This window comes from Morone saxatilis, unplaced genomic scaffold (genome assembly GCF_004916995.1).
Source record: "Morone saxatilis isolate NCDOM2014 unplaced genomic scaffold, NCSU_SB_2.0 Contig1, whole genome shotgun sequence".
NCBI classification, from domain to species: Eukaryota; Metazoa; Chordata; class Actinopteri; family Moronidae; genus Morone; species Morone saxatilis.
In genome coordinates this window covers 12,870,939-12,898,333 of record NW_023339651.1, presented here as the reverse complement: position 1 = coordinate 12,898,333, position 27,395 = coordinate 12,870,939, and the positions used below count along the sequence as shown (strand labels likewise).

The following is a 27,395-nucleotide window of genomic DNA, read 5'->3' as shown; positions in this document are numbered from 1 at the left end:
TGAAAAGTGAAGCGGACTTGAAAAGATCATTTCAAAATAAAATATGTATACCTATTCAGGAAGACAGATGACCAATTAGCATTTAAAACAGAGTCCATGTGGCTCTTTAAAGGACCAGTGAATAGGATTCAGTGGCATCTAGCAGTTTGCAAACATCTGAATACAGCTTAGGGTTTCAAGTGTGTAGGAGAGACTACGGTGGTGGCAAAACTCGTGAAAAACACTAAAGCCTCTATTTTAAGGCAGTGTTTTGTTTGTCTGTTCGGGATTCTTATTTTCAGGTGATTATACACTATCGAAACATTCTACAGATACAACACAGCAGTGAACTCTCAGGCCCATATTTTGTCACTGTAAATGTTGCTTATCAGTTTCTATTGGGCTGCCATGTTAAGCTCTGTTAAAACTTCACTCCTTGGTCTGATTCAGAGAGCTGACCTGTTCATTCACACACTGGATGGTGGTAATCGGCGCTCCTTTGTGGTCCCTGATGACACGGATAGTCGCTCCATTCACTGGGCTGCTGACAGCTACCAGACCATTCTTCCCTGCTGAAAGTATCACATGACCTGTAGGGAGAGAGGGCAGAAACCACAAGGCAGCTTTACAACATGAAACTTAGCATGCCAGCATATAAGTTCGATCATGGGTTTGAAGGAAAGTGCTTCAACACGTCCTTTGATAATTTATTCATTGTTTTAGGACACAATATTAGTGTTTGACCATTAATACTGACCTATTGGGTCAAACAAGTTGTTTAAATGTGAGGTGGCCCAAAAAATACAATTGCAATATTTCATTATGAAGTAACTCCTGCAGAGCAAGTAGTACAATCACTGCAAATACATAGGTTTTTGGCACTGGTGTCCTCTCTCACCAGTGACAGAGTACTGGATGGCAGTCACAGCAATGTTATGAGGATGTAGCTTCATCTCCATCTCTGAGGAGGCAAGCCGGAAGATCCTCAGGGTCCCATCGTTGTATCCTGCAGCCACACATGCACTGTCTTTATTGGAAGAAGGGCTCCAGCATACACAGCCACAGGACTGACACAGAGAAAAACAGGAGGGGGGATTATTTACAGGGTGTGTTCATGTTATGGTGCACAGGGGCTGTAATTGTATCCACTCATGCCACCTAATTACACCACCTGCCTGCAAAAAGTACAGGAAACACACTCCCAATGTCATGTTCATGATTAAAAATGTGTATTCCTTCTATGTTTGCTTTGGGGTTGTTGTTTTTTTAGCTTAAAAAGAAACATCAACAACACATTGTTGTTGTTCAATTTATTGTTTATTTGTGCAATTCCCTGATATTCTCTGACTTCCACATCAAATTTACAGACGTCTGAGAGTCCATCGAGGTGTCCATTAGAAAAAGGTTTGAGTTCCTTCAGTTTATACTGGATCTGACTGACATAGTAATTTGAAATATTTGTGTATTCCCTCACCTGGTTGAGCACCTGGAACTGCACCACCAGTTCGTTGCTGGAGGCTGACCACACCCTCACACTGCCATCCTGGCTGCAGGTCGCAAAATGTCTCTCATCAGTGCTAAACACCACATCATTCACCTGGACAGGAGAGAGGAGTACATGCAGAGAGATCAGACGCTGGAGTCACCATGTTAATATCAGCAAAACGACCATCGCTTCTGTCGACCATCGCTGCTTCTCTTCTTCAATAGTAGTGCTATTTTAATTAAATACCATCAGGAATAGCTAAAAAATGAAATTACAATTACTTGAAAATTGTTTAATGAGTATCCCCTCATTCATTAATACCATTACCATTATTAAAAATCTGAAGCATATGTCAATTTATGTATGTAGCAAATGTATTAATTAATTTATTGGTATAGTTTTAAAAAGAGCATAAAGGGACATACACATTAAGGAAAACAATTAAGGAGGATATTAAATCAGTAAATTTCACACCAGTGAAACAAGCCACTGGCTTTTATAATAAAAGTTAAACATTAGTAAATATGGTCGGAAATTGTGGTCAACAGCCATGACGCTCGTGCATTAGTGCAAAATGTAGGGAAAAACAGATGGAAACTCTTCTTCAGGTGACTGAGAATATCAGTGCAGGACGTGACCAGATTGTCAGCAAGAACCGTCCTCCCACAGTTACATAGAGATTACAGTAGGGTTGCAACACAAAATCCCCTTATTACAAAGACGAACACACATTTGAGGGTTCAGTGGTGTGCAAACCACAGACACTCCAAGAGAATGCTACAGGCCAGAATGCTTAACTCCTGCAGTGAGGACATCTGGTGACTCTGTTATGCTGTGGTGGGCACTTTGCTGGCATGGTTTGATTCCACTTGTCCCCTTAGAGGAAAGGGCCACTGCAAATTATTACAAATTTGTTCTGAGGGATTCACCTTTATCCTGTGATGACACATTTCTATGCTAATTGATGTGGTTTCTTCTAGGATGACAATGGACCACTGTGATAGCACTCTCCACCACCATCCTCAAAACACAAAATAAGGGAATATATTTTGAAAGAATGGTGTTCATCCCTCCAGTAGAGTTCCACAGACTTGTAGAATCAATGCCAATGTGTATTACAGCTGATCTGGTGGCACACTGTGGCCCAATGCCTTATTAAAACTTCCTTTCATATGTCACCTGTCTGTAAGTGTTAATTGTGTTGGTGGCCTTACTATCGGTTCGCTGAAATGTCATCAGTAACTGTTAATTGCTTCCCTGCTGTTTCTTTACTTTCATTTCATCGTTTAAATTTTCTTTAGGAGAAATGCTCTATCCTGAACAGCTGCAAACTGCATTTAATATGAAACACTCCGCTTCCCTGGGGATTGCCTTTGATGTGTGATTGATAGGCCATTAATACAGAATCTCACTGCAAAAAGTTGTACTTTCACATTAGCACAAAAAGCTGAAGTGAGTCACTAGAATCACTAGAGCCCAACCCATATATTGTTCCGCCAAATACTAGTAATCCCGTTATTAATGTCTCTGTTTCATTTCAGTGTGCTAGTGACGAGTGGGCGAGTGAGTGATGAAGGTGGGCTATGCCTGCCAATTATAGGAGAAATAATTACACTTGAATAAAAATATAACAATAGCCTTCAGGGAAACAGATGTGCTACATCATATATATATATATATATATATATATCTCACACAGAAAAAGCCATATACAGTATTTAATACTGAAGTTGTTTTGGCCATTGTCTTACAACAAAACTGATCATGAGATGTATTGGAATCAGTTTAATTGAGCTCAGAAGATGACAACAATGCAGCCATTACTGATGTGATTAATTACATCTGTGTTTAATAAATCTAAATGTCCTCCACGAGAAAGACTTGCCAACCTCTGTAGTGTTGAACAGTGCAATAACAGAAAAAAAGTGTACATTTGACTGGATTTTTCACAAGAAATATATGTAACTGTTTTACAGTAAGAAAATATGCAGTTCACATTTTAGTCTGGTAGACGCAGCAACTCTTTGTTGGCATTCTGTAGAGCTCAGAAACCTGTGAGTTGTTCAAAAATTGGTAGTGATATATTTGTTCACCACACATATTCTACTATTATAGCTATAGCTTTTAGCAGACATATAACCACAGATAACAGGGTGTAACATGCCATGGGCATCAATTTTGGTAAGAAAACATCTTATCAAAATTGTTACCTTAAATGTTGAAATGAACAACGCACTAATCACAAAGTTATATGCTGTACGTTCCAGCCCCTGTTGGAGACACAGAATATGCATGTAGTTATCATTAACTTCCCAAAGCTCACATTGGTACCTTGGTTTTGTGCCCGCTGACCAGCCGAGTGCTGCTGTTGTCTGACCAGTTGATGTACCAGAGGGTTCCTGCTGTGGTGCCAACAATGCCCATGTCCATTGTGCTATCAAATGCTGCGCTGACCGTTGTCCCATCCAGCATGATCTCCTGCTCCAACACCACCATGGTGCCACTGAAGGACAGACACAGGGGACCAAAAACAATTAACTAGTTATAGAATGTAAACATGGCCACTTGAGGATGAAAGGGTACCATATTCTTTATCCGTTTCACAAAATACATATACAAACACGTTTTTGTTTTACTGTTTGTATACGTGACAAAGAGGTTACTGCAAAGAAAACAAAATCAGGCCTAGCAGAAGTGAAGTACCACAAAGCTGCATTTATTCATAATTACACAGTGATGTATAGGGGATGAAACAGGAAATACTTTTAAAAAGATAAATATAACTTTTTACCTATCTGCAAAATTCTTGCCATTTTGTAGAAACTGAAATTGAACAACTAACACTGCACACTTCCTCTAAGAGGAAAAAAAGGCGACTTCCTGTATAAGACACAGGAGAATCACAGGAGAATGAACTACAGACCTGTCTTCCGCATTGCAGACCTTTTCCTGAGGCTTCACACAACGCACAGCTTCTACCTCCCACAGTCGCAACCAGCGGGTGTTGCTGCCTGTCAACAGACGGTTCCCTCGACACAGCAGCACTCCTACAACAAGAATCCATATAAATCCAATTACCATTCGTAGAATATTATGACAATAATACATGAATGAATGAATGAATGAATGACTCAAAATTACTGGATCATACCACATGAAATAAAAAAAACACCTCCTTAATAAGATACAGGTAGATAGAAGAGAAATGGGATGTTTTTCTGTACAAACCATTAAGAGTATCTGGCTAAAAAAATACTGTTACCCAAACTATATAGTTAGAATATAAAGAGGGTTCATTTGTACCGATCTCGCCCTCATCAGCTTCCCAGGTCATGAAGCAGCAGTGTGTGTTAATATCCCAGACGCAAACGTGTCCTCGATTAGTGGCGGTGAACAGGAAGGAGTCCATGTGGTAGCACAAAGCCGTCAGCTCCACATCACCCACCTCTGGTGGCGCTCTTACCTTCTGGACCTAAGAAGGTGAAGGGGTGATTAATCCTACGACAAAAATCTATATCCAATACAAATGCGAATGTTTTGATGTACTTGAGAAGAACGCATCAAATGTTTAAAGCCAACATAGTGGATCAGTGGAGTGAATCTTGATTTGTCTACTACCGATTCTTTCCGTTTGTGTTTTTCTGTGGTAATTTACCTTAAGGTCTACATTCAAGCCATGCGTGTTGATTAGGCAGAAGTAAGCTCCTTGGCCGCCGACACAGGCCAGCTGGCTGGCTGCTGAAGGGCTGAAGGCTGCGTCATGGATCGGTCCTGACACACTCACGCTGGACAGCAGCTGGAAGGTCTTACTACTCCACAGAGCCACCTCTGGTTCAGAAAAGTCTCCTACAGGGTGTAAAGAAGGATCAGTGGTTAGCAGTTGGAGAGTCTCTTAATTGGTCAAGACATTTTCTATTCAGTTTTTTTTTAAGTGGTGCAAAACAAATTTACAGTAAACGCTGATGACTAATGGATGCAATCCAATTCAAATTTTACTGACCGACAGAGAGAAAGAAGCGATCATCCCTGGAGAAAGCGAGACTCTGCACCGCTCCCCTGTGATAGGAGATTGTATCACGACGAGTTCCATTCTGGACGTCCCAAATGCAGATAAGGCTCCTGCTACCATTACTGCCACTAGCTGCTGATGCCACAGTCTGGGCAGGAGGACACAGACACAAAGCACCTTCATTTTAATGTATATATCCATAAGACACAGGACTAACAGGACACATGCCAAACATGAGAAAATTGCCTGCTTCATAATTTTGGACTTTTTGGCGCCCCCGAATGTTGAATCTGAAATTTCCCTAGACATGATTCACAGACATCGATCCAATAGCGTTTTAGAATAGATCTGACCAACTAAGCAGTACAATTAAGTGTGGAAGTGCATACATCTCCTGATCAGACATGCCCTTCTCTTGTCTCCTAGGGACACTGTTAGAGAATGTCTCTTCCTTCATTTCCTGCCTGGCCAAACCACTGCGGTGAGTTCATTTTCCTTCTGGAGGTAGCCCTGCAGTGACTAACCAACCAGCTGAAATACCTGACTTCTTCCCCTGCTGAGCTGACTGTCTGAGGCTGGTTCAGTCTGTCTATCTAGTAATGCCTCTTGGACATGGGCATGGAACAGTTATCTCATTATCTGCTGTGATACTGCCCACGGGGACAAATGTTTTCTTGGAATTTGTATACGACACAGAAACAATAGGGAGCAATCGCATGAAATGAGATTCATGGGTGCTTTAGACACACATAGACCTGCCTGAGTTTTTTCTGATTACAGAGAACGACTTTGCCACGACACCATGATACACAACACCTGTTTTTCTCTCCAAGCACCTTCATTTTGTGTTGGTACTGTATTCTGCTCAACCATAATAGCAAGTTTGTTCACGTATTATATCTTGCTTATACTTGCACTCACTTTCTCGCTCTGGTTTTGTAGAGCTGCAGTGTCAAACGGAAATGCTCATAAAAGTCAAGCCTAATATAGATGTTGAAAGTGGTATACTTAAAATCACCATCAGTGTCATTATAGATAATTTCCCTAAAGAGTTCCTACTACTCTAACGTTTTAAATATACAGAGTGGTGTTTCTTCCTCTAGAAAAGGCACAGACACAAGCTTTCCAAGTACATTTAGCATACTACAATTTTTTTTTGTGGTTTGACCACAAACATTAATGTTAATTAGCAATTAGCTGATAACATCTGCTTGGAACATTTTTCAGATGGTGAAACTGACTGTCACTGGCTAAAAAATGTATGTGTAAAGCTGAAACATTTTGTTGAATAATCAATCAGTCAATGGACAAAAAAAAATAATCACCAACTATTTTGATAATCAGTTAATTGTTTCAAGTAAAAATAGTGGGGAAAAATACCACAGATGTTCCAGATTCTCAAATGGTTGGCTATGCTGCTAATAGTAAACTGAATACTTTTGGGTTTGGGACTTTTAGTCACAAAACAAGACATTTGAAGACATCACCTTGGACTCAGCAATGTTGTTATCAGCAATTTTTGACAAAAAAATCAAGAATTCTTCAGAGTAAAAAAAAATCAAATTCAAAAAACTCAAATTTAAAAAAGGATTTCAGATAACAAGGTTGATGATCATGCTACTGTAGTAAAATGCAAATTCTAAGGCGGATTTTCTTTTTTTTAGTCTTTTTGTTTTCTCCAAACTACAGCTACACACACATAATGTGCTGCCTAAGGGTGCACTGAGTCAAACTGCTCTCCCAGACAACTCAGAGCAGTACTTTTATTCTGATACCTATAGCAACATCACCAGCAGCAACCGACACTGTTTAAAATGATACCTAGCACCTACAAAGCTCAAAACCATGTTAGGTAGACCCAAAAGACATGAGCTCTTTGTCATCACTGTCCATATACTGTGTTTTAAATCACTGTTATAAAGCTGTGAAGTCTGAACAGTGAAAAGTACCTGTGCATCGTTTGTAACTGCAAGACAAGAGATCTCCTCACTGTGGCCCTGCAAGTACCTCTGACTTCCCGTATGAAGGTACTCCACCACCACCACACAGCCACACGAGTATGCAAACAAACCTGCAAAAGAAATCAATTAGGGTAAGGGTAAAACAATAAACAATCCATCTGTTTAAATTTTGCTATTCGGTCTATCAGACTATTGCCACACAGTTTTTGTTTTACTTTTACTTTAAATATATTATTCTAACCTTGGTCAGGGCTCCACACCATGTTGCCACGGCCATTGCCATTGTAGCCAATTACTGCTTTCAGCTTTATGCCCTCTTCTCCTGGTTGGGGAACTACAGCAGCCTGGATCGCACAAAACAAAGAGGTACTCCACACTTAAACAGGTTTTTTAAGCCTTAAATTAAATAATGACTAATTTGATGAAACACATGCTGGTGTTAATACTGAGATTGTGTTAACCCACCTCCCCCCATCGGCTTGAGAAGGAGTCTGTGAAACCACTGCACTAATTTTCAAATGTATATTAATCAAGATGAATTATTCACAGGAGTTTTTTTTATATGTAAAAGCACCGCTGCAATTTTTACTTTGATCCCCCACCCAACAGACACACATACCGAGTTAGCCTTTCTGAACAGTTATCTCAGCTACAACACAGGTACCACACAGAAACTTTTACAAATGAACATCAAAGTGCTTCAGTAAAAGCTCCAGCGTACTCTCTGTTTTCAGCGTGGACACAGAGAGTCTGGCAGCAGCTGCTCAGCGCTGATTAGCTCTGACTACCAGCTTGCTGTTCCTACTAGACTGCTGTGTTAGTCTGTCACTCCTTCTGGCCGGTGTCGAGGCCACGACCCCTAAGTGGCTGTCCTGTGAATGTCTGATGCATTTTAAAAATTTGCTGAGATTACTAATACACTGTATATAAATATACATTATTATAAAGAGCTCTTTACCTGATCAAGAGTGGAAGTCTTGAAACGTGGGATAAAGTGCCTGTAACAATCAGGACGTACTGGTTTCTTCCCTTTCAACTCAACTAAATGACAAAAAAGGAGTGATTAAAAATAGAGGAGGCTCAATTCTGCCATAAAAAGAAAAAACAATAGAAATAAGAAGTCAGTTCACTGTTAATGCAGAACAATGCAGTGGGGCACTTACCAGCATCCATATGACTTGTGTTTAGGGAAGATGTGTGGTCCAGCTCTGTAACTTTGAGGAAGGAAATGGCAGGTCTTGGGTCAGAGGAAGGACCTGAACCACTGGCTGGAACAGCTGGGATGGTTGGGGTGTCATCACAAATAGACAAGGAGGCTAAAGCTGCAGGAGGGAAACAGGAGAGTATATGTAACTGAGGGTTATAAGATATTTGTTATTCAAAACAGTGATTCAAAATATCACAGTGTTTTTCTATTTTGAAGAGGCTCTTGGTCCATATGTACCCACATCAGAAACACATCAGTCAGGAGGATACCATAGCTGACTGTTACCGTGCTTCCCTACTGCCAGGAGTACCATTAACAAGAAATGTCATTTATTTTCTAAAGACTAATCAAGTTAACTCCACCAGCACGTGGATGGCAGGCAAGCCTAAAGGTGGCAAAAGCAATCTTCAAATTCAATTAGGCAACCGGGCACTATTAATAAATACAAATGTAATGCATGGTTAAAAGCATTTTAATTAGAGCCCATTTGACATTTTGCTAATGGCCTATTGCAGACATATTGGAACTGTATTGGTATCTGCGTATATGGTAGCTGTTTAATATGTGCTGATATGAAAACTGTTTTGTCAGTAATATAATGCAGAAAAATATATTGGTGTTATTGCAAAGTGCACTGCGATTTGCAGTACTAGCAGGTTGGTCTATGTTAAATTATTGAAAATAACAAAAAATATTTAACTTAAAAGATCTTTAATTAAGTTATTTTTTAAGAAAGAAACCTCTTTAATACCTTTGCATAGTCATATCGGTGAAAAATCTGGGGACAATTCACATAGAAAGGGCCTATTTTCATTTCAAAATTCACACATTCAAACAAAAATTCCTTATATCAGCGGCCATATTGGTAATGAGTGATTTTATTTTTTTCTAAAATCGCTGTCAGTCTCAAAAATCTCTCGAGCTCTAATTGTAACACATATTTTATTCTGTATTTTCTGTTTCAAATCTGTACACCAGTTTGGCAGGTATACTCCAAATTAAATCAACAACAACTACTTAAACTATTTCAATAGATGCAACACCAGAGCAGTCTTGAAAAATCCATAAAAACCCTGTGGAGCAAGCGTTTCTTCTTTTAGTTCACTAGGTAATCAGATGGTAAGTGCGTTTCCAGCTGAAGTTCAATAATTTATCTGAATGCTGAGGGAGCATGGATGCCAGTTGGAAATGGATCTCTCTGTCTTGCACTGCTCAAAACTGCAATAAGCTGCAACTGTCTTAAGTCTACTAACTAATGAATAGACCAGTCAGTCACACACCAAGGTGAATTTCTAGGGAGAGACATCAGCTACACAAGTCTGTGTGCACATATCGATGTTCAGTTTTGACAGCTTATCACACATTTAATAAAAGACTGGATGTGCTGTTGGGATTTCAAAGTAAAACTTACCCTCCTGGTCACCATGGTCAAGGGTGCTGACGTCCAATCGTGGTGGTGGTGAGGAGGGGAGGGGCGCTGTCTGTCGAGGCATTCCATTGGACAACTGAACTCTACTCACAGCGTCTGGTTGAACTGTTATGTGAAAACACAAGATCAATAACTTATTTGTAAATAATAAGAACATTTGAATCAGGCACATCTTAGATTATACAGGTAATTTAATTGTAATTTTACAACGTAGGGTTGTATAATGTAATTCAGGTTTGTAGTTCCATTTATGCTACTCATAAAAACAAAAAATAAACAAAAATAATATACAGTATGATTGATGAAGTCTTAAGAAAAATGTTTTTTATTCATTAATTATTATAAATTGAATAATTAGTGTAGCATGAGTATGAACTGTGTTTAAAGTTACCTGATTTAGAAGCTGAGCTGGAGCTTAATCTGAGAGGTGAACTGTGGGTGAAGATAGAGTGTATCGGGCAGTTAGCAATAAAACTGTGGACAAGTGTAACACGCACATTGATAGCGAGACTTAAACATGCAACAGGGATTATTACCGGTTGTCAGTCAAAGAGTCAACAGGGTGTGCCAGGAAGTCCCAGAGAAATATGGCGTCTCCCACTGAGACTATGCCCAGTTGGTCAGGAGTGAAGCTCACCTGGCGGATGGGCTGACTGTGGCCTATAAACATCTGGTACAGAGGAACATATGATTCAGTTACTACTGCCACAACATAAACTACTAATACTCCTACTGCTAAATTAAATGGAAACGTAACGAAACATACTTTCCATTGTCCTATTACCTATGTTGTCAGATTTTCACTTGTACAAGCACCTTGTAACCTTGTTAAAATGGGTGCTATATAAACAGAGACATTATTATGCTAATGACAAATGCAACATTTTACCACACTATTGTACAATTGTAACTGTTCTCATGATTTTATTACTTGTGCTGAAATTACAATCAGACAGGAGTGTGGAATTACCTGACCTTTGATGGCATAATCACAGAAAGAATACACTAAAAGATACACTTCATTCATTCACTCTCTAGGTTGCTCGACAGTGCTGCTCCTACGCTCTCTCTCTGCATGGGGACGAATTCTGGTTAATATCTTTATGAATCCTTTTATTCAAATTGAGGATTTTTTAATTACTTTCTTTCAAGGTGATGTCATAAAATATGAAGTCAGACATTCAAAGCTTTGTTCAAAAACCTCAATAGAAGCCTAGAATGTATTGTGTATTAAAATGTTTAAAAGAATTCAAAAAAGATAGAAATCCACTTATTTCAGCTTCTCAAATGTAAATATTTGTTGAGTTCATAATAGTTAACTAAAAGTCTGAATAACTGTTAGGCCAGACTGTGTCAACTGGGAAATTGCAATAGGCATTTTTCTGATATTTTATAAATCAAACTATTAGTGAAGTAATCAAGACAATAATCTGAAGATAAATCGTTAATGAAAATGTTTGTTAGCTGCCTCCCTCCTTTGTACATGTTTGTTTTCACAAGATGTTTAAATTTGTATGCTTTAACTGACAGGTTAAAGTCTGTGTCAAAGCACTTTGCACTGTGTTCAGTCAAGTTAACAAGTAGATGCTTATTTGACTCATACTTGTAAAACACATAAAGCAACTTCAGGGACTAAGTTAATAGTCAAAAAAGAAAGATGACAAAAATTAGTATTTTACCTGTGAGTTAATGTCGAGCTGCATTTCATAATCCCAGACTTTCACAGCATTGTGTCCTGCTGTTAGCAGGAATCGACTGTCCTCGCTCACAGACAGGGACGTGCACTGGTGTTTGTGCACCTTAGACACCTGTCAGGAGCACAAAAATCCAGTCAGAAACAAACACTGCACCATATGGTTTGAAAATTAATCAAAAGATTGTGTAGAGAAAAAATATGCACATCAAAACTCCTACTGCTGTTACTCTCTCGTTTCTATTTACAGGCATATTTTCCTGTGAGCTTCCCGTTATCAGTACTGTATCACTGTCAGCGTGTTGTTATGTATTGCTATTTGGCTCTTGATTTTAGCTCAACCAAAGAACCATCTCAAAACCAAACTACTTTTTTCTTCAAATTACAAATTACAGTTATGCCATATGATAGTGTGTGACCTTTTGGAATGGGCTGTACACGCTCTCTGTAATTTAGAGTACCTACAATCACAATCCTGATTCCTACACTTTAAGATTAATATTGTCAAGCAAACAGAGCAGTTTATTATGATTTTTAAATAAAGGGACGTAATGACAGTAACAGAATAGGAAGGGTACAGACTCATGTACGCATGTAAGTACGTACAGAATTTATACCTTTTAATGTCTCAAGTAAATGCTCGGTCTTGGACCTTCTCAACAGTCATTCATAGATTTCCAGAACTTAACATGGTCAGCTCATGTGTTAGCAGTTCAGCAGTTTTACCTCACGGAGCAGACGACCTGTCTTGGTGCTGACCCAGAGGATCTTGTTAGCAGATGTGGCAACCAACAAGTGTTCAGTAAAGGACGGAGAGAAGCAGACCTTCAGTGCAGAATCAAGACGGGGGCTCTCCACATCCAAAATACTCACATCTACATGGAGCAACTGGACAGAGATGGAATGGGTCAATGTGGACAAACATACAGTGAGACATAAAAAACCAACAATGTGACATCCAAAGCACAGGTTATAAAATGAATACATTATTTAGTCAGAATGGGAATATTGCAAATGTATTCGTTAACATTGGTAACATCTGATGTATTTTTTTAGAATCCCACATAACCAAAGGGTTGCTGCCTCACAACTCCTCCCTGACTCTTCAATGAAATCTGATCTTAATTTATCTGAGCAATGTAACGAATGGCATGGTGCTGAAAGGTGACAGTGTGCAAGATACCTCATCCAGAGACCGTGAGTCAGCGACAGTGACAATGTACTCTGAGGGACCGACAAAAGCCAGACAGCGGCTGTCACTGCTCACTGCAAGGGCATCTGGGGCGCGCTCAGTGCCTCGGGCCACCACATTACCTAGCCAATCAGGTACAGAGTGAATCAAACAACACTGAAGTTGAACGGTATATGCTGAATTTTGTCTGTGATTCAAACAAGTAAGGTACTGAGTTCACTATATCTATTGCTAATACACAATTTATAACAAAGTGTATGCATTATCAGTGCTGCCAATTTTACAGAATCTATGTAGGGAGATGACAAAAATGATACTGTGCTTGCATTAATGTTTCACTGAATAAGTAAGCTTTTTTAAGTTCACATTTCTGAAAAGTGTTACATACTATGTACTGAAATTAACTTCATAGTCATACTTATGCATTGGTTTGTATACATACACACAACTCTGATCACATTGTGGTCTTCCTCAGATGCATTGTATAGTGCCAGAGAGCCCTGAGAGTCGGCACTGTACATGAACTCCCCATCTGGGGAGAAGGCGAGACCCACCACTTCACCTCTGTGCTGCCTATAATATATATATATGTATACATAAATACAAAAACATACAGAGAAACAATAACACAAAAGCAGTCATTACTCTCTCTGGTGATGGGGAGGCACTATTAAAGCTTTTTAGAACCAAAACCGACACACAAGGTACAAAAGGTTTAGTACATCAAACAAGATGAGAATTTCCCATTGTTATTTTAAAATGCAGTCATGTGTTATTTATATTATATTACAATTGCAAATGTGTACCTTTGACATCAGTGCCAAAGTAGGTTTAAGGTTCTTATATATGTGTAGCAGCATGTCAAATCATCATAATCACTGCATCATATTGTGCCTCTAGCAGATGGACTGCAACTGGTCGAGCTGGGAGGAACTTTATCTAGATGCATTTTCTAATAAATTTGCCCACGCAAGATTTTGGTACAAACATACTTGTGTTCAGCAAGCAGCTTGGCACTCGAGATGTCAAAGACTCTGACGACACCAGAGCTGAAGCCACAAGAGAAGACCTGCTCGCTGGGATGGAAGGCTACGGAGCAGGGGCTGTCCTCTGACGCAAAATCATACAACTAAGCACAGGAGACAACAACATTTAGTTGAATAGTAAATAAGCCAATGGTAAACCAAGGGTAACAGATACAGTGTCAATTTCTTTAGTTTAAGAAAAAGACTAAAAAAAACAAACATTTACACCACAGTTTAAATGAGTTATTCAAAATAATTTGCTTTGTGGTTCAGTTGGCACTCGGGCGTTAGAGTTGTAAAATAATAATATCATCTTCAAGATGTGTTTTATTGTTGACTGTTAAAACACAAAGCATGTGTAGCATTTAATAATTTCTGACTTTAGGCGTACTGAGAATGAAGAGCTAAAAGCTGGCATTATCATGTGCCAATTTTCACCAGGATTGTCAAATTGTTGTGCAAAAAAAAAACACTTGTGCAGGCATTATAATTTGAAAGATGCTATAATCACATAGAATTATAGACTGCAGTGTTACAGAGAAAACTAGGAGTCTGCCAACAAACTCAGACAACCTTAATAACAACTATCTCTACTTTTCTAAAGCACAAAAGAGCCTGACAAGGAACATAGCCTTGCACGGCTTTGCTTCAACAGAGAAAAGAATTTAAAAAATGGCACAGAGGGCAAATGTCTAGTTTTGACAATTGAGACAGTTTGACAGTTTTTGAGATTGTGTACATAGATTTGAGCCTTTCGTCTGGTTGTGTCTGTTGGATGAAATTATAACAAGATTAAAATAATTTCCCTTGAGGCCTGCTGAAACATTATATGGTGAATATTTATTAATAAAGCATTCGAATAGTAGAATTCCATTATTATAAAGAGGTCATAATAGCTGATGAAAACATGGAAAAGTGGCACTGATTGACCTGATGCAAGGAATCCATATTCCAAATGCGCACTGTGCCATCAGAAGAGGCTGTTGTGAGATGGCGACGGATGCCATCAACACTGAAGCCAAGCACAGTGTCTGTATGTGACCTCATCAGTGTGTTGTAACCACGGCTGCTCACATCAAGGAAACCCAGGTTACCAGTAGAAGTGCCTGCGAGGACTTGAAGGCTGTCTGATGAGACTGACACCAGGCTCACAGGTCCCTCATGCTCTGGGAAATAATGACATGTCAGAGTTATTCTCCAAACAGATTGTTTGGTCTGTCAGAGGATGTGAGTGTGCACATATATAGTACATCTTATATTCATGGATATGTCAGTACACAAGCGTGATGATAGCAAAAAACAAATAATGCATACATATGTCAGAATTGGTGTTTTTAAAACAAAATTCATGATGGTGCTAAAGCAGAGAAAGATGCTCTTTTCTCAGACAATATTAAAACTTAATGTTAAAAATTCAGCATGCTTACAGGTTTGTATGTTTAAAGAGTCGTAATGTTGCAGCCCTTTGCAGAGGTGAGAGACAACTGAAATGATGTTGATGAAGATGTTTATGCTACAGCTAAAAATTCAGAAATTTGTGAGTCAGCCAATGAAAATCATGTTGGCTAGTAACGTGCAATACTACTGAATTATGATGCATGGTCAATTTTCAAAAATTGTGTTAAATTCCTAACTTCCAGTTTTCTGCAGGTAAATGTTATGTCATGGCCCCCAGTGCCTACCAGCCTCCAGGAAGACAGCAGAAAAATCAAGGGGCCAGAGCCGCAGGAAGCCATCTTCCGAGCCCGTGGCACAGAATGATGAGGACACACTGATACTGTTAATGGCAATCCCTGGACCTGAGACACACACAAACACACATACCTTAATGTCCTTACAGGCATTTACATTTACATTTTTTCCCCAGACTCCGCTTTAAACTAGTGTATAACAAAAATGTTTTCTCTTTGATTAATTTCAAACACACCTGTGTTAAAAGTAAATTTCTCCCTGCGGTGTGCATGCTGCTGCTGTGCAGGCAACAGCCGCCTGACATTTCTGATAACAACTCTGCTGTAGTCTATCTCAAAGATATAGCCACTCCGACTGCTGGCAAATCTATGGGAGGGAAATCACAGAGGGAAAATAGTCTTTTAATAATAACATTTTCAGAGTTTTCAAAGTAGTGACTGGTTTGCTCACTCACAGTGTTCGATCATCAAGACACTTGTTGGAGTTTCCTTCCTCAAAAGCCACATCAGTGAAATCCATTGAGTGGTAATCTCCCAAGTTGACAGGACAGGAGCGCAGCGTCCCATTCCGCACTCGCCACAGGCGAATATTATCCCGACCACATGACACCATCCTGAAATCAACACACATTAACCCATGGTGGAAGAGTTTACTGAGAAGCTGGGATGAGCCTTATATCTTTCCTGCTCCTGCAGCTAGAATATTGTCACCTCTCCCACTCTCATCAAGACCTTCTGCTGAAAGGATTGGGAAAGTCGACTGAAACCTGTCAACATTATTACGTTAAGACAGAGCAGATACACGAATGTCATCGACATTTACTCATCAGGTCAACAGATGGACGGACATATGCACAAAAATGTTACCAAATGTGCAAACATGCATTGTTGGCTAAGAAAATAATCAAATAGGCAACCAAAAATACACACAGAGAAAGGACGGTACCGTGTATCATCGAAGAAGGCAACCTTCATGGTGTGGATATCCACATCTGTGTGTGCTTTGGCTAAGATAGACACCTCTCCACCTTTACTAACGTTCAGAGTGTTCCACACCACCACCATCTATGAAAGGTTGAATTAGGATGACAAACAGAGACAGTGAGCTTTTAGAGTTGCTGAGTGATAGACTCTAATAATAATAATTTATAGTGTGTTAAATAAAATGATTAGTCTGAGTAATGATATAAAGTGTTGCTTAGCATTTATTAATCTGGATCTAATGATACCCATGGCTCTCTCTAAAGATTCTGAGCACAGCTAGGGCTAATTGCCTTAAAACGCAAATCAGAAATGAAGCTCTTGAATTTTCATGTGAATTTGTGGCGCTTACTGTTTTACTGTGGCTGTCTTTACCCACTCCGCAGAGAATACCACTGCCATGTGAGAAGCTTCGAAATGGAAGGAGAACAAAACAGACTTAGATTAGTGTGTTCAACACATGCTTTGACCTCATTTTATATGTAAGATAATTGTGTGTGTGAGTGCAGGTGTTTATGCAGTTGGATACCTAAGCGAGGATAATGAGTGAGCATGGATCCTAAACATGGCAAGACAGGTTCCTTTGTGGTAGTTCCACACTCGAACTACACTGTGGTTGCCAGTTTGTGCTGAGGCCAGCAGTGTTGTGTTGCCATTAAAAGCCAGTGCAGATACCTGAAGGGAAAAAAAGTAATTTCTGTAATGAATACACACATGCAGCTACATTCGAGGCCTGGAGGGAATTAGGTGAATCCCCCAAGTACCTCAGTATATTTAGGATGACACTAGAATAGATGTACCATCCTACACATTGGAAAAGATTCAGCTGCGAAGGGAGCACACCACATCAAAGCTCATTTACCTTATCCGTGTGGCCGATGAAGAATCTCTGCTGGTAAGAGGATATCTTCATAGAGACGATAATTGCATGACACGGATACACCACCGCATCACCAGATTTGGTCCACAGGGCCTAAAGTGAATTAAAGTACAGCTTTTAGACCTCTATCCGTCGCTGATGTAATGCATTTTATTTGTAATCTTCAAAATCACAATGTATTTGAAGCCAGCCTGATAAGGGCGTAACTCCGTATGAGCATACACATGTAGTAGTCGCTCCTCCAAAGCCGATGATTCGATTGAGCCGGAGAATTGGGTCTGGAAGAAGCTTCTAACAAGGAGAGAAGAAAAGTAAAGGCAGAGATTTGTAATGAGCTCTCCATCAAATGATGTCTCTGGAGCTGGTTTTATTTTACTCTTCACTGTCCTCATCTCTTACCTGCTGTCTGGTTTCTTTGGACGATGATAAATGGACAGGATGTGGAACAGGGGTGCAAACAAACTGAGAATATAACAAGATAAATAGTGATTCCAAAGTTACCATAAAACTGTACAGTAAGGCATAATGGAGTCAAGGCAATTTATTATGCTGAACCTGATGCACAAAAAGAAAGAGGAATGTAGAATATAATAGGTTATTATGCTATTAACTTTAGTTGAATGTACAATCTAGTCCATATGGAGCTTCACCTCTTCTTCACTTTCCTCCCCATGTTTGCTGAAACCTTCCTCAGGATGCACATACACATGAACTTCCCTGTCATCAGCCTCATAGGGTGGCCTGAATGTGAGCTGGTGTGAACTGGAGCATGCTGACTCCTGCCGATGCTCGTCATCCTTATGGCTGAGCCAGTCATCCTTCTGGTGAGTGGTAACTACGCCCAGCTCGGGTATGCTGGTCACCAAGGGGGTTCGATTCCTCGGGAGCTGAGGAGACAGAAGGAGAACACTAATAACATTGTAGCATCCTAGAAAACTATATTCGTAATGCAAAGGCTCAAGCTTAACCATCTGCTATATTTACATATTTACAGACAAAATTCAAGCAGAGTGGAATCACATATACTTAAAAAGGTACTAAATGTTATCAGTCTTACTGATTTTGGACTGGTTATCTGCTGGATGAGGGATACACGGTCCTTAACTGGTTTGCTGAGGTTGACACAGCGAGACTCCTCTCTAATAGGGTTTCTTTGGTTGGAGACACATACTGGAAAACAAAAAGGTTATGAACGTCATCTACAATACTATTACCAAGGATTAGGATTACCAAGAAATGTATAGGCTTTGTGTCTGAAAGGACAACTCTGATCCCACATATTTGTCCTGTAATAGGTTTGTTGTTTTAAAGCTCTGAAGGCTCTAATTTACTTTGGTGAATATGCAAAAATATTACAACAAGTAAGACTGGAATGAAAGAAAAAGTAAATATTTATGAGATTTTAGATGCAATAACAAGTGGAACAACCCCGTCCCAGTCCAAAGAAAGAACATAAATTAGACCCACAGAGTATAGCATGCAAGGGCAGTAAAAAGCTGAATGATAAGCAGTGTGATATTTCATGACTTACTAGCCTCAGGCCTGGGATTGCCTTTTTGAATGGAGTCAAAGGGTAACTTTGTTCCCTCTGAGGGAAACCTGTTGGGGTAGGACAAGATGAGAGACTGCATTGCTGTACACTGTGATAAAGCAGGTAACTATATTCTTAAATCAATAATTACATAGACTGTATTTAATGCAGCTGGTGTTTTTAAATCGGACAATCATATATACCCACTGGTAGTGTCTCAGTAATACCAAACAATAATAAATATTTAATATCAGTAATAATAAATTCACCTTAACATGCTCACATATTATCAATCTGAAGTGTGTACCATTCATTTGTGAATGTTGTATTTTACATTTTTGGTGTGTTGCCATATCTGCTGATGTATGTACACTCTGTACCCAGGTGAAGTTACTATACCTGATGTAATCATAGAGATCATGCCAGGAGGTTCCCTTGGGCACAGGAAACGACATGTCTCTGGGCATAGGACCTGTTCCCTGAGAAGAGGCCAGCCCCATCAGCTTGGCTTCACTGAAGGAAACTCCTGTTGAAGGGGAAAATTGCACAAGTAGAAGAGAAAAGTAAAGATGTCATACAAGTAGTTTGTTCAGAAATCTAAGGATTTAGTCTGACTGAACTTCACACAGAATGATCGGTGTGTAAAGACCATAGACCATATATTTAAGGATTTCAAGTGCTCTCAAAATATTCTCAGAATAGCATAAAAGGGTTCTTTAATGCTCTAATAATGAAGCCATATGTTTTTTGTCTGTGACATTGAAAATTCTGACGTCATTTCTATATCAAAGTGCCCTTTAAAGAAGAACACATCACTTCAAACTAGTAGAAAACCACCAGCGGTATTCAAATATCGACAGGAAGTGAATCTCTATCGCACTCACCTGGATCTAGCAGTAGGTCACTGGTTAACATATTTTTCACTGCCATATTGGCACAAAGCTTAACGCTCTTCAGGTGACTGTAGCAGCGGTTGAGGTAGACAGAGAGAGTGTACTGCAGATCCAGCATCAGACAGGTCCAACGCACTGAAGTGGGAGCTGGACCCACCAAACCTGGACCACATAAACATTAATACTGCCATTATAATATATATACAAAAGTGCAGCGAACTATCAAAACAAATGCATGCAAATAATGGGTCACATGTAGGTAGTATGGTTACATGTGTGTGGATATATTTTACCATGTCTTGCAGATTTGGCTGTGCTTTCATAGACTGAGTCCTTTGCAGCGCCGCACAGGAAAGGAAACTGAAGCCAGGTGGGTGTAGACTTAAACTCTTTGAACATGTTGGAAAAGGAGATACGGACCACCTGGCCCTCCTACACATATCATACAGAGAGAGAGAGAGAGAGGGAAAGAAAATCGCTTCCTTAAAAAAAAAAAATAAATGAATTCAAACCAATCTTCACATACACCATATAAGTGGCATTTATAGTAGATGGGGTTAAATATCTCCCAACTAAACAAACTGCTCGAGTTTTCTTTTGAACAGTTCTAAAATGCCAACAGGCCTTTAAGAACTGCTTGAATATGACTAAAATCAATTGGATTTACATACATAAATTAGGACAAAGCAGCTGAAAAGCATAAGATGATGATTTTTTTTTTTCTTCCACACAATTGGATGGTATTTAACTTGAGAACGTGTAGAGTACTTTCTCCCACTTTGGAATTTTAATTATATTGGAATGCCAACACGTTAAAAAGGGACACTTTTAAATGTCAAAGAATAACAAAGAAAGCTAAAATGGCAGAGCTGTGGATTAATCTGATGGATTTCAACATAATCTTCAGTCACATGAATGGTAAAAAAATGTTTGTTAAATGATAGATCGCTTAGATAGATATCAGTACTCTTATTTTATTTATTTTTTGGGGACTTTTCATGCCTTTATTTAGATAGTGAAAGCTGGCAGGGAACACAGGGAACTGGAGGGAGAGAGAGGGTAATACAAAGGGCCGCAGATCGGAATCAAACCTGGGCCACTTCGGCAAGGACTCAGCCTTAGTACATGGGACGTGAGCTCTACCAGGTGAACTACCAGGGCACCCCAATATATCAATCCTCCTCATGTCACCATAAATACACATGCCACATGCCCAGGATCATCCGATAAAACCAGTTTCGATACCTCAGCAGAAACATCCAGGTGGACCACGAAGTATTTGTCAGGGGTGGGCCTGAAGAGAAGGTAGAAGTAGCGCCCCGTCAGCTCCAGAGACTGGTTGCTGTTTTTGGGTACCAGGATGTAGCTGTTGGAAGGAACGGGACCCCTGATCTGGAGCACTGGACACTTCAGCGTCTTGTTCTGGGGGATATCATGAAAAGTGGACAAAAAGTAGGCTAACTTTGGAGTGAATGCTTATAGATACTCCGCCCAAAGACAATCACTCCAGGTAGGCTTCAAAGTCAGTGAGTGTTTGTGCATGCAGCAGGACTGTTTTTAATGGAGGTTATGGAGCAGTGGAGTTTGTGACTCAAGTATGACTTTAAATATCACATTTACAGTCTATTACCGTGTATGTTGACACATCCCCGACTTTTGCCGACCGTTTCCAGTCTTCCACTCTGACATGTTTGAATATGTTGACGTAAGGATGCTGCCAACCTGCGAAGTCAAAACAGGGTTTTAGTAACAGACTTCACGGTAGGTTAACAGCATAGTTTCAAGTTATGGGTTTTTATCTCTAGTCTCTATAGTCTCTGTTGTTGTATGATGTAAAGTTTAAAGCTAATTTTACCTTTGGAGGCCATTGTTATCGAATATCGCAAATGGGAGATCCACCTGTTGATGTCCCAGTCTTGCTGCAACTTGTTAAAACTCGAGCAGCTAGTGTCAATTTAGAGATATTAGCTAGCAAACAGACAGCTAAATGGCCGAAGAAGCGCCTTCTCCGTTTTCCAGAAGCCAAAACGATAAAAACATGTTGTTTCACATCATTTTACGGTGCGAGGGCTGTTCCAGTACTCCCGGGTATCAAGTAAACAATAGTTTTAATTTGACAACAGCTTGGTACGGCAGTTATATCCTTCCCGCTCCAGCAGCCTCCGCCGTTGCCAACGACAGCACGACGCTCATGACGTCTATGCGTTGCTTTGCATGGCGCTTCTGGGTAATGTAGTTCAAACAGCAATGGGCACACTGAAGAGAAACTGGGATATTTTGGAATACGAGAGCAAAAGGGCTATACATTACCACCCAAGATATGCATATAGGTATGGTATAGATTAGCTTTACAGTTTGTCAAGTCCTTTTTGGGACTATTTTGTTTTTGTTTGCTGGTCTACCCATCTGTCATACCAAGTGATGTGACCACCCCACACACTACCGTCTTAGATAATAAATTAGCCATCCTGCACTGCTTTCATCACACATTAAAAAGTAAATATAAAGAAATATCCTTCCAATTTTTTTTTACTCCATTTGTATTATTTTTATGTAAAGATAGCTCAAGTCAGAAATGATAACAATCACTTATTCACATATTCACAATTTTACAACTTACATAATAACAATTATTCACAATGTTACATATTCACAACAAAACACATATAATCTTAAAATGTACAGTGAATGCAAAAAACTTATTCAGTCTGAATCTATATTTACAACATGTGGGAGTAACTCCACAGGGTCTTGAAGATGAATGAGGAAGGACACCTGCATTGCCACAGACGATTGTCCAGTGTCATCCGGATCCCCACGCTGCAGGGTGTTGTCTCTGTTTACCTCTGATGGACAGTGCAGCAAAGAGTCATCAGGCTGTGGGGAAGTTGGCTGAACTTGACGCCTAAAAATTAGCGAACTCTCAGGAGTAGGTGAACCATCAGGCATTGCCCTCACTGTTGTGGCAGATGATCTGTTGCGCTCTGGCACTGTGGCGATGGAGAAAGTGTCTACTCGAGAGTCAAGCACGCCTAGTCACTGTCCACAGCATACAATCTCAGCCTCTATCCTCCAACTGCATAACTTCCTCTTCAGCTCTGTCCTCACCTGCACCCAGAGTAAAATGAGCCATTTCAGAGTTAATGTACCATTTTGTGCACCAGTTTTGTGACATTTGCCAGTCTGATGCTTGAAAATGGAAACGGAAAGCAACTATAAAAATTACTAATAAATAAGTCCCCACCTGACAACCCTAAATTGGTTTCTTATGAAAATAAACATGTCATTATCAAAAGTATTAACAATGATTTTATCCAAATTCTGCCCTTTTATATGCATGCAGATTCATGTATGTTGTCTCTCACATAGTGTGACTGGTAACTATGCCTAATCAGGGTATAAAAATTAAATGAGAATATGAGATGAAACAACAAACCTCTTTATTGGCATAGCAGTAGAGCACAGACACCAGAAAGCCCTGCGGAGAGGCCACATTCAAGAAAAGTCCTGTTTAGTTTAAGTAATGTATACTATATTTGCTATTCAGGAACACATTAGATAATGTTTAGACAATTACATAGTTTTAACATGTCAGGTATATCAGCAATAGCAAGCAGCCGCTCTCTGGTCCAGGGGTAGGTTAAACCTACCTGAAATGAATTGAGAAAAAGGGTGAAGAAGACTTTGATGTAGCGCAGAACACCTGTTATCTGCTCATCTGTAGCAAAGATGAATATGATTTCATGAATCCCAAACAGAGGGATGAGAGTTAGGGTCGCCTTGGCAAGCCTAAGAGGACAAATCAAGCAGCAGAGAAGTTTGTCACAACACAGTTCATTCATACACCATGCAAACATTGTTTGTTCCCTCTCCTACCAAACACCCATTAGTGATTTTCTGTTACTGTTTACTGTACTGTTGTTGTTGTTAATTTATCATAAATGAAAATAGATTAAGACAACTTGCCGAAGTTTGTAATCAGGATATCCACTCTGGTTGTTGGCTCGTAATTTAGAAAGAATGACCTTCAGGATCTTCATGAAAATCATAAAGTTGATCTGTTGATCAGAACATCAAAGACTTAATTGATGCATCCTGTGCAAAAATTACATATTATGCTATATATTATACAGAGGGGTCCAAAATATCACATGATGACAAAATATGCAACTGAACACTGTTCACTATTTGCATCCTTACTAGTGAAGCAAAAAGAATTGGGAAGCGAATTATCCACCAGTAGTTCATGTTCTCATTTACAGCCCAACACCTGAAAAGACAAGGGATGTGATTACTATTCTTCCACTGTCTAATCTGGATCAGTGGGGGCAGGGGGTCTACACATTAAGTAATCAGGCACATGGGAATGCTACACACACACACACACACACACACACACACTTACTCTTTGTTTTCTTTTAATAGCTTCATCACTACCCAGGGGATCACAAATAGAAGTGGAGTTCCTATGTAAAAGAACAGTAGAGATTGCTGTAAGGCATTCATCTATAAAAGCTACACTGCTTTTGCTTTTTCCGTCCCTCCAGGCAGTTGCGATGTTGCAATCCTAAAAATTAACGCAAATTCAACCAATCCCTGTGAATTATGCCCAACCTTACAGTTTTGTCCAATCACCAAAACTTTTCTGCAAATTTGACCAATCATTATAGTTTCATGTACAAAATGTTGAGTCATATGTCACCAAACTCCCTTCCTTGTTGTGATGCAGACCAAACGGATGTCTCACATTTAATCTAAACAGTGTAATTTTTGTTCTCACTGGAACAAGTATCCTTTGATTTTTACTGAATTATACAAAAAATAACAATAATCACAAATGTTTTTGAAATGTTCACTTTTTCCCCCTACTTTCATTGCCTAAAAATGTGCATCGCAATTTTTTTTTTCATCCTGGAGGGATGGAAGTGCTGTTAATAGGTAGACTAGAGAAGGGAGGACGTATGACAGAGAGACATTTTTATGGTTGCATTGTGCCTGCTCCTTGAATGTGAGCTGTTCGCTATCTCTGTAATGAGGAGCTCTTTGGTGTGAAGTGGAATTCACTTTTAAAGGATGGCAAAAGCGGACCGTCTCCCAAAAAATAAGTCTCAGAAAAAGAGATGGAACTTACCCCAGCCAAGACAGATGTAAGGTAAGTATTTGTTATTGTCGATGAACACTGAGGCAATAAGCACGGAGTACAAATATATTGCCTCTCCAAAGAACCAATAGTGATTGGCCAGGACACAGTATTGCATCATCACCTGTGCTATCCTGCAGCCAATAGCAGCCTAGAGGGAATGGTCATAAAAAATACATATAGCATAAGACTAATGTTTAAACTTGTGTTGGCTTCATCTATGTTAAATACGCTGAGAATTTTTAGTGGTGATCTACAACAAATAAACAACAGTAAACCGCCATCAGTAGATTTAAAGACCTACCTGGTGACTGAGCATCTCTCTCACGTCGGTCTGTTTCATGATCTCTCGTCCCCAGTGGCGTTCCAGCATGGTGTCCTTAATTATAACGGAAACAGCTCGCAGGATGAGCGACAGGAAGAGGTTAGCATGAATGTAGTTCCTGGTGCAGTGCAGTTTCCTGTAAGGAGAGATAAAAGTACCAAACATTTGAATTTTGTGTGTCAGTGCTTTAAATTAGTTTTTCTTTCTTGCAACTTTGCTCTTGATTTTGTTGGTTTTCTTTTTTTTCTTTTAATGGACTGAAATTAAAAAAAGCTAATTTTATCTATTTTGTCTCAGTTTTTTTTTTTTTTTTAATATCACTATTGTTTGATAACCCTGTAATCACTTCACTTCTATATCATCACTGTGTATGCTAAAAGTTGTAAAATTTGTTCCATGCAAAATTTATTACAAATGATCCTGCATTTGTACTCGATTGTTATAAATGCTGAAGATCTCGACAATTGCGAGGTATCTGATTTGTATTTAGAATGAATGATGCACTGTCAGATCTGTTAGATCTGATTATCTGTTTGAAGTATTTCTCACAGCTTTTGTCAAAGAGGAGGGAGAGATCTTCTGAGCAGCTTCATGAGGTATGATTGACACACTGGTAAATAATATGCTAAAAAAAAAAGACCGCACATCTGTTAGACAGCTTACCTAAAGCTCAGAAGAATGATAAGAGCCGTTATGAGCGTGAAGAGGGACAAGGAATAGCCAACAGTGTACAACATCCTGAAGCTCACCATCAGTTGTTTGAACCACAGCTGTAAAGACAAAATCCATATCAGTCACTTGTTGGAAGTCAGACCTCATAAATGACAAAAATAAATAATAATAATAATAATAATAATTAGAAGAAGAAAGAGGGAGAGACCTCTCCTTTGTTAACACACTCACAACCTTGCAGACATGAAGCCACGAATGTCATTTTCTAATGTCAAATGTTAATAAAGCCAAAGTCATGTTATTTTGCCCTACAGTATAGGAATACGTAATATTGCACTGTGCACAGGAGGCTGGAAATATTTATTTACTTTAAATATTTCTCAGTGGAAAATTCTCACTGTTGCTCATTATTTACAAACTGTCCCAGAAGTCAACTGAAAACCTCCACCTTGTTAAAATACAGCTGCCACAACTGTCCAAAACTATACATTGTGATGTTGGCTGTCCCTGGGTTAGACAGAGAGCATGAGAGCGTTTGCTGTCTGGATTTCAGAGCCCTTCTGTTAGATATCAGATGAGCAAACTCAGCATCCTCATTTAAATCTAAACCTGCAATAGCTGTTGTTGTTTTTGTAACTTTGGGGCAGCAGAAACAGGCTGTAAACACACTGACATATTACTACTTTTTAAGTTGATACCATGCTAGCAAACAGTTGCCTATACTCACACACTGATACAGAGCAACAGTAGCATTCGTTTGGAGTCTTATTTCTGGCCACCTGATGAATGTAGGCCCAATTTTCTCTCTTATTTAGCTCTGTTTTTGGTCTCACCTATTGGTACCAACTCCAGAGGGCTAATCTGACTCTTTTACAATCAACTATATCCAGCTAGTTGCTAAGTCTGTGCCATTTGGAGTTTTTTTTTTTTTTTTTTGCTGAAAAGAGCTGCCTGCATGCTGATGAGAGAGGTGACACTGAACCAAAACTGTAAAGTTGCAGGCCTGGATGCCAAAACAATTAGCTCAGAGACAGCTTCAAATAGCTGATGGAGGAACTGAAGTTGGGTGATACAAGAAGCTACATCTTTCACAATGACATATGTGATCCGTTGTTGTAGATATTGATTATAGCTGCTTAAAGACCTTAACGCTCACTAATATGCTTTCAATTGATATTTTACTCTTGTAAATTCTATATTTAATATTCATTTTTTTGTGCACATATTGAATTGGGTTTTTTTGTATTTGAAAAGAACTTTCAACTAATTAAAATAAAATAATTTAATAAAATCTGTATTAT

The 27,395-nt window shown here is 39.3% G+C and overlaps 2 protein-coding genes across 2 annotated transcripts in view; both read right to left on the bottom strand.

The window, feature by feature from the left end:
* The window catches only part of wdr90 (WD repeat domain 90), a 24,759-nt gene extending 2,640 nt beyond the window's left edge, over nt 1-22,119 (bottom strand). Inside the window, exons 1-39 of the mRNA XM_035671199.1 lie at nt 21,813-22,119; nt 21,588-21,679; nt 21,203-21,379; nt 20,251-20,389; nt 19,949-20,119; nt 19,464-19,590; nt 19,065-19,132; nt 18,591-18,703; nt 18,184-18,420; nt 17,933-17,995; nt 17,756-17,824; nt 17,516-17,626; nt 17,183-17,328; nt 17,006-17,063; nt 16,619-16,737; nt 16,128-16,286; nt 15,909-16,039; nt 15,664-15,780; nt 14,912-15,147; nt 13,949-14,085; nt 13,399-13,529; nt 12,948-13,078; nt 12,491-12,652; nt 11,751-11,879; nt 10,608-10,741; nt 10,463-10,503; nt 10,054-10,176; nt 8,599-8,757; nt 8,394-8,476; nt 7,677-7,779; nt 7,424-7,545; nt 5,466-5,622; nt 5,121-5,311; nt 4,769-4,937; nt 4,389-4,512; nt 3,797-3,968; nt 1,454-1,576; nt 878-1,046; nt 439-569 (exon numbers count right to left, since the gene is read on the bottom strand). Of these exons, the coding sequence (XP_035527092.1) occupies nt 439-569; nt 878-1,046; nt 1,454-1,576; nt 3,797-3,968; nt 4,389-4,512; nt 4,769-4,937; nt 5,121-5,311; nt 5,466-5,622; nt 7,424-7,545; nt 7,677-7,779; nt 8,394-8,476; nt 8,599-8,757; nt 10,054-10,176; nt 10,463-10,503; nt 10,608-10,741; nt 11,751-11,879; nt 12,491-12,652; nt 12,948-13,078; nt 13,399-13,529; nt 13,949-14,085; nt 14,912-15,147; nt 15,664-15,780; nt 15,909-16,039; nt 16,128-16,286; nt 16,619-16,737; nt 17,006-17,063; nt 17,183-17,328; nt 17,516-17,626; nt 17,756-17,824; nt 17,933-17,995; nt 18,184-18,420; nt 18,591-18,703; nt 19,065-19,132; nt 19,464-19,590; nt 19,949-20,119; nt 20,251-20,389; nt 21,203-21,379; nt 21,588-21,679; nt 21,813-21,825 (5,037 nt within the window). The 5' untranslated portion in view covers nt 21,826-22,119. The remainder of the gene's footprint in view (nt 1-438; nt 570-877; nt 1,047-1,453; nt 1,577-3,796; nt 3,969-4,388; nt 4,513-4,768; nt 4,938-5,120; nt 5,312-5,465; nt 5,623-7,423; nt 7,546-7,676; nt 7,780-8,393; nt 8,477-8,598; nt 8,758-10,053; nt 10,177-10,462; nt 10,504-10,607; nt 10,742-11,750; nt 11,880-12,490; nt 12,653-12,947; nt 13,079-13,398; nt 13,530-13,948; nt 14,086-14,911; nt 15,148-15,663; nt 15,781-15,908; nt 16,040-16,127; nt 16,287-16,618; nt 16,738-17,005; nt 17,064-17,182; nt 17,329-17,515; nt 17,627-17,755; nt 17,825-17,932; nt 17,996-18,183; nt 18,421-18,590; nt 18,704-19,064; nt 19,133-19,463; nt 19,591-19,948; nt 20,120-20,250; nt 20,390-21,202; nt 21,380-21,587; nt 21,680-21,812) is intronic.
* A 485-nt stretch (nt 22,120-22,604) lies between these two features.
* LOC118333995 (glucagon receptor-like) overlaps nt 22,605-27,395 on the bottom strand; it is a 7,161-nt gene continuing 2,370 nt past the window's right edge. Inside the window, exons 6-14 of the mRNA XM_035669819.1 lie at nt 26,086-26,192; nt 25,402-25,558; nt 25,089-25,248; nt 24,363-24,423; nt 24,158-24,227; nt 23,924-24,015; nt 23,608-23,746; nt 23,394-23,435; nt 22,605-23,065 (exon numbers count right to left, since the gene is read on the bottom strand). Coding sequence (XP_035525712.1) covers nt 22,994-23,065; nt 23,394-23,435; nt 23,608-23,746; nt 23,924-24,015; nt 24,158-24,227; nt 24,363-24,423; nt 25,089-25,248; nt 25,402-25,558; nt 26,086-26,192 — 900 coding nt within the window. The 3' untranslated portion in view covers nt 22,605-22,993. The remainder of the gene's footprint in view (nt 23,066-23,393; nt 23,436-23,607; nt 23,747-23,923; nt 24,016-24,157; nt 24,228-24,362; nt 24,424-25,088; nt 25,249-25,401; nt 25,559-26,085; nt 26,193-27,395) is intronic.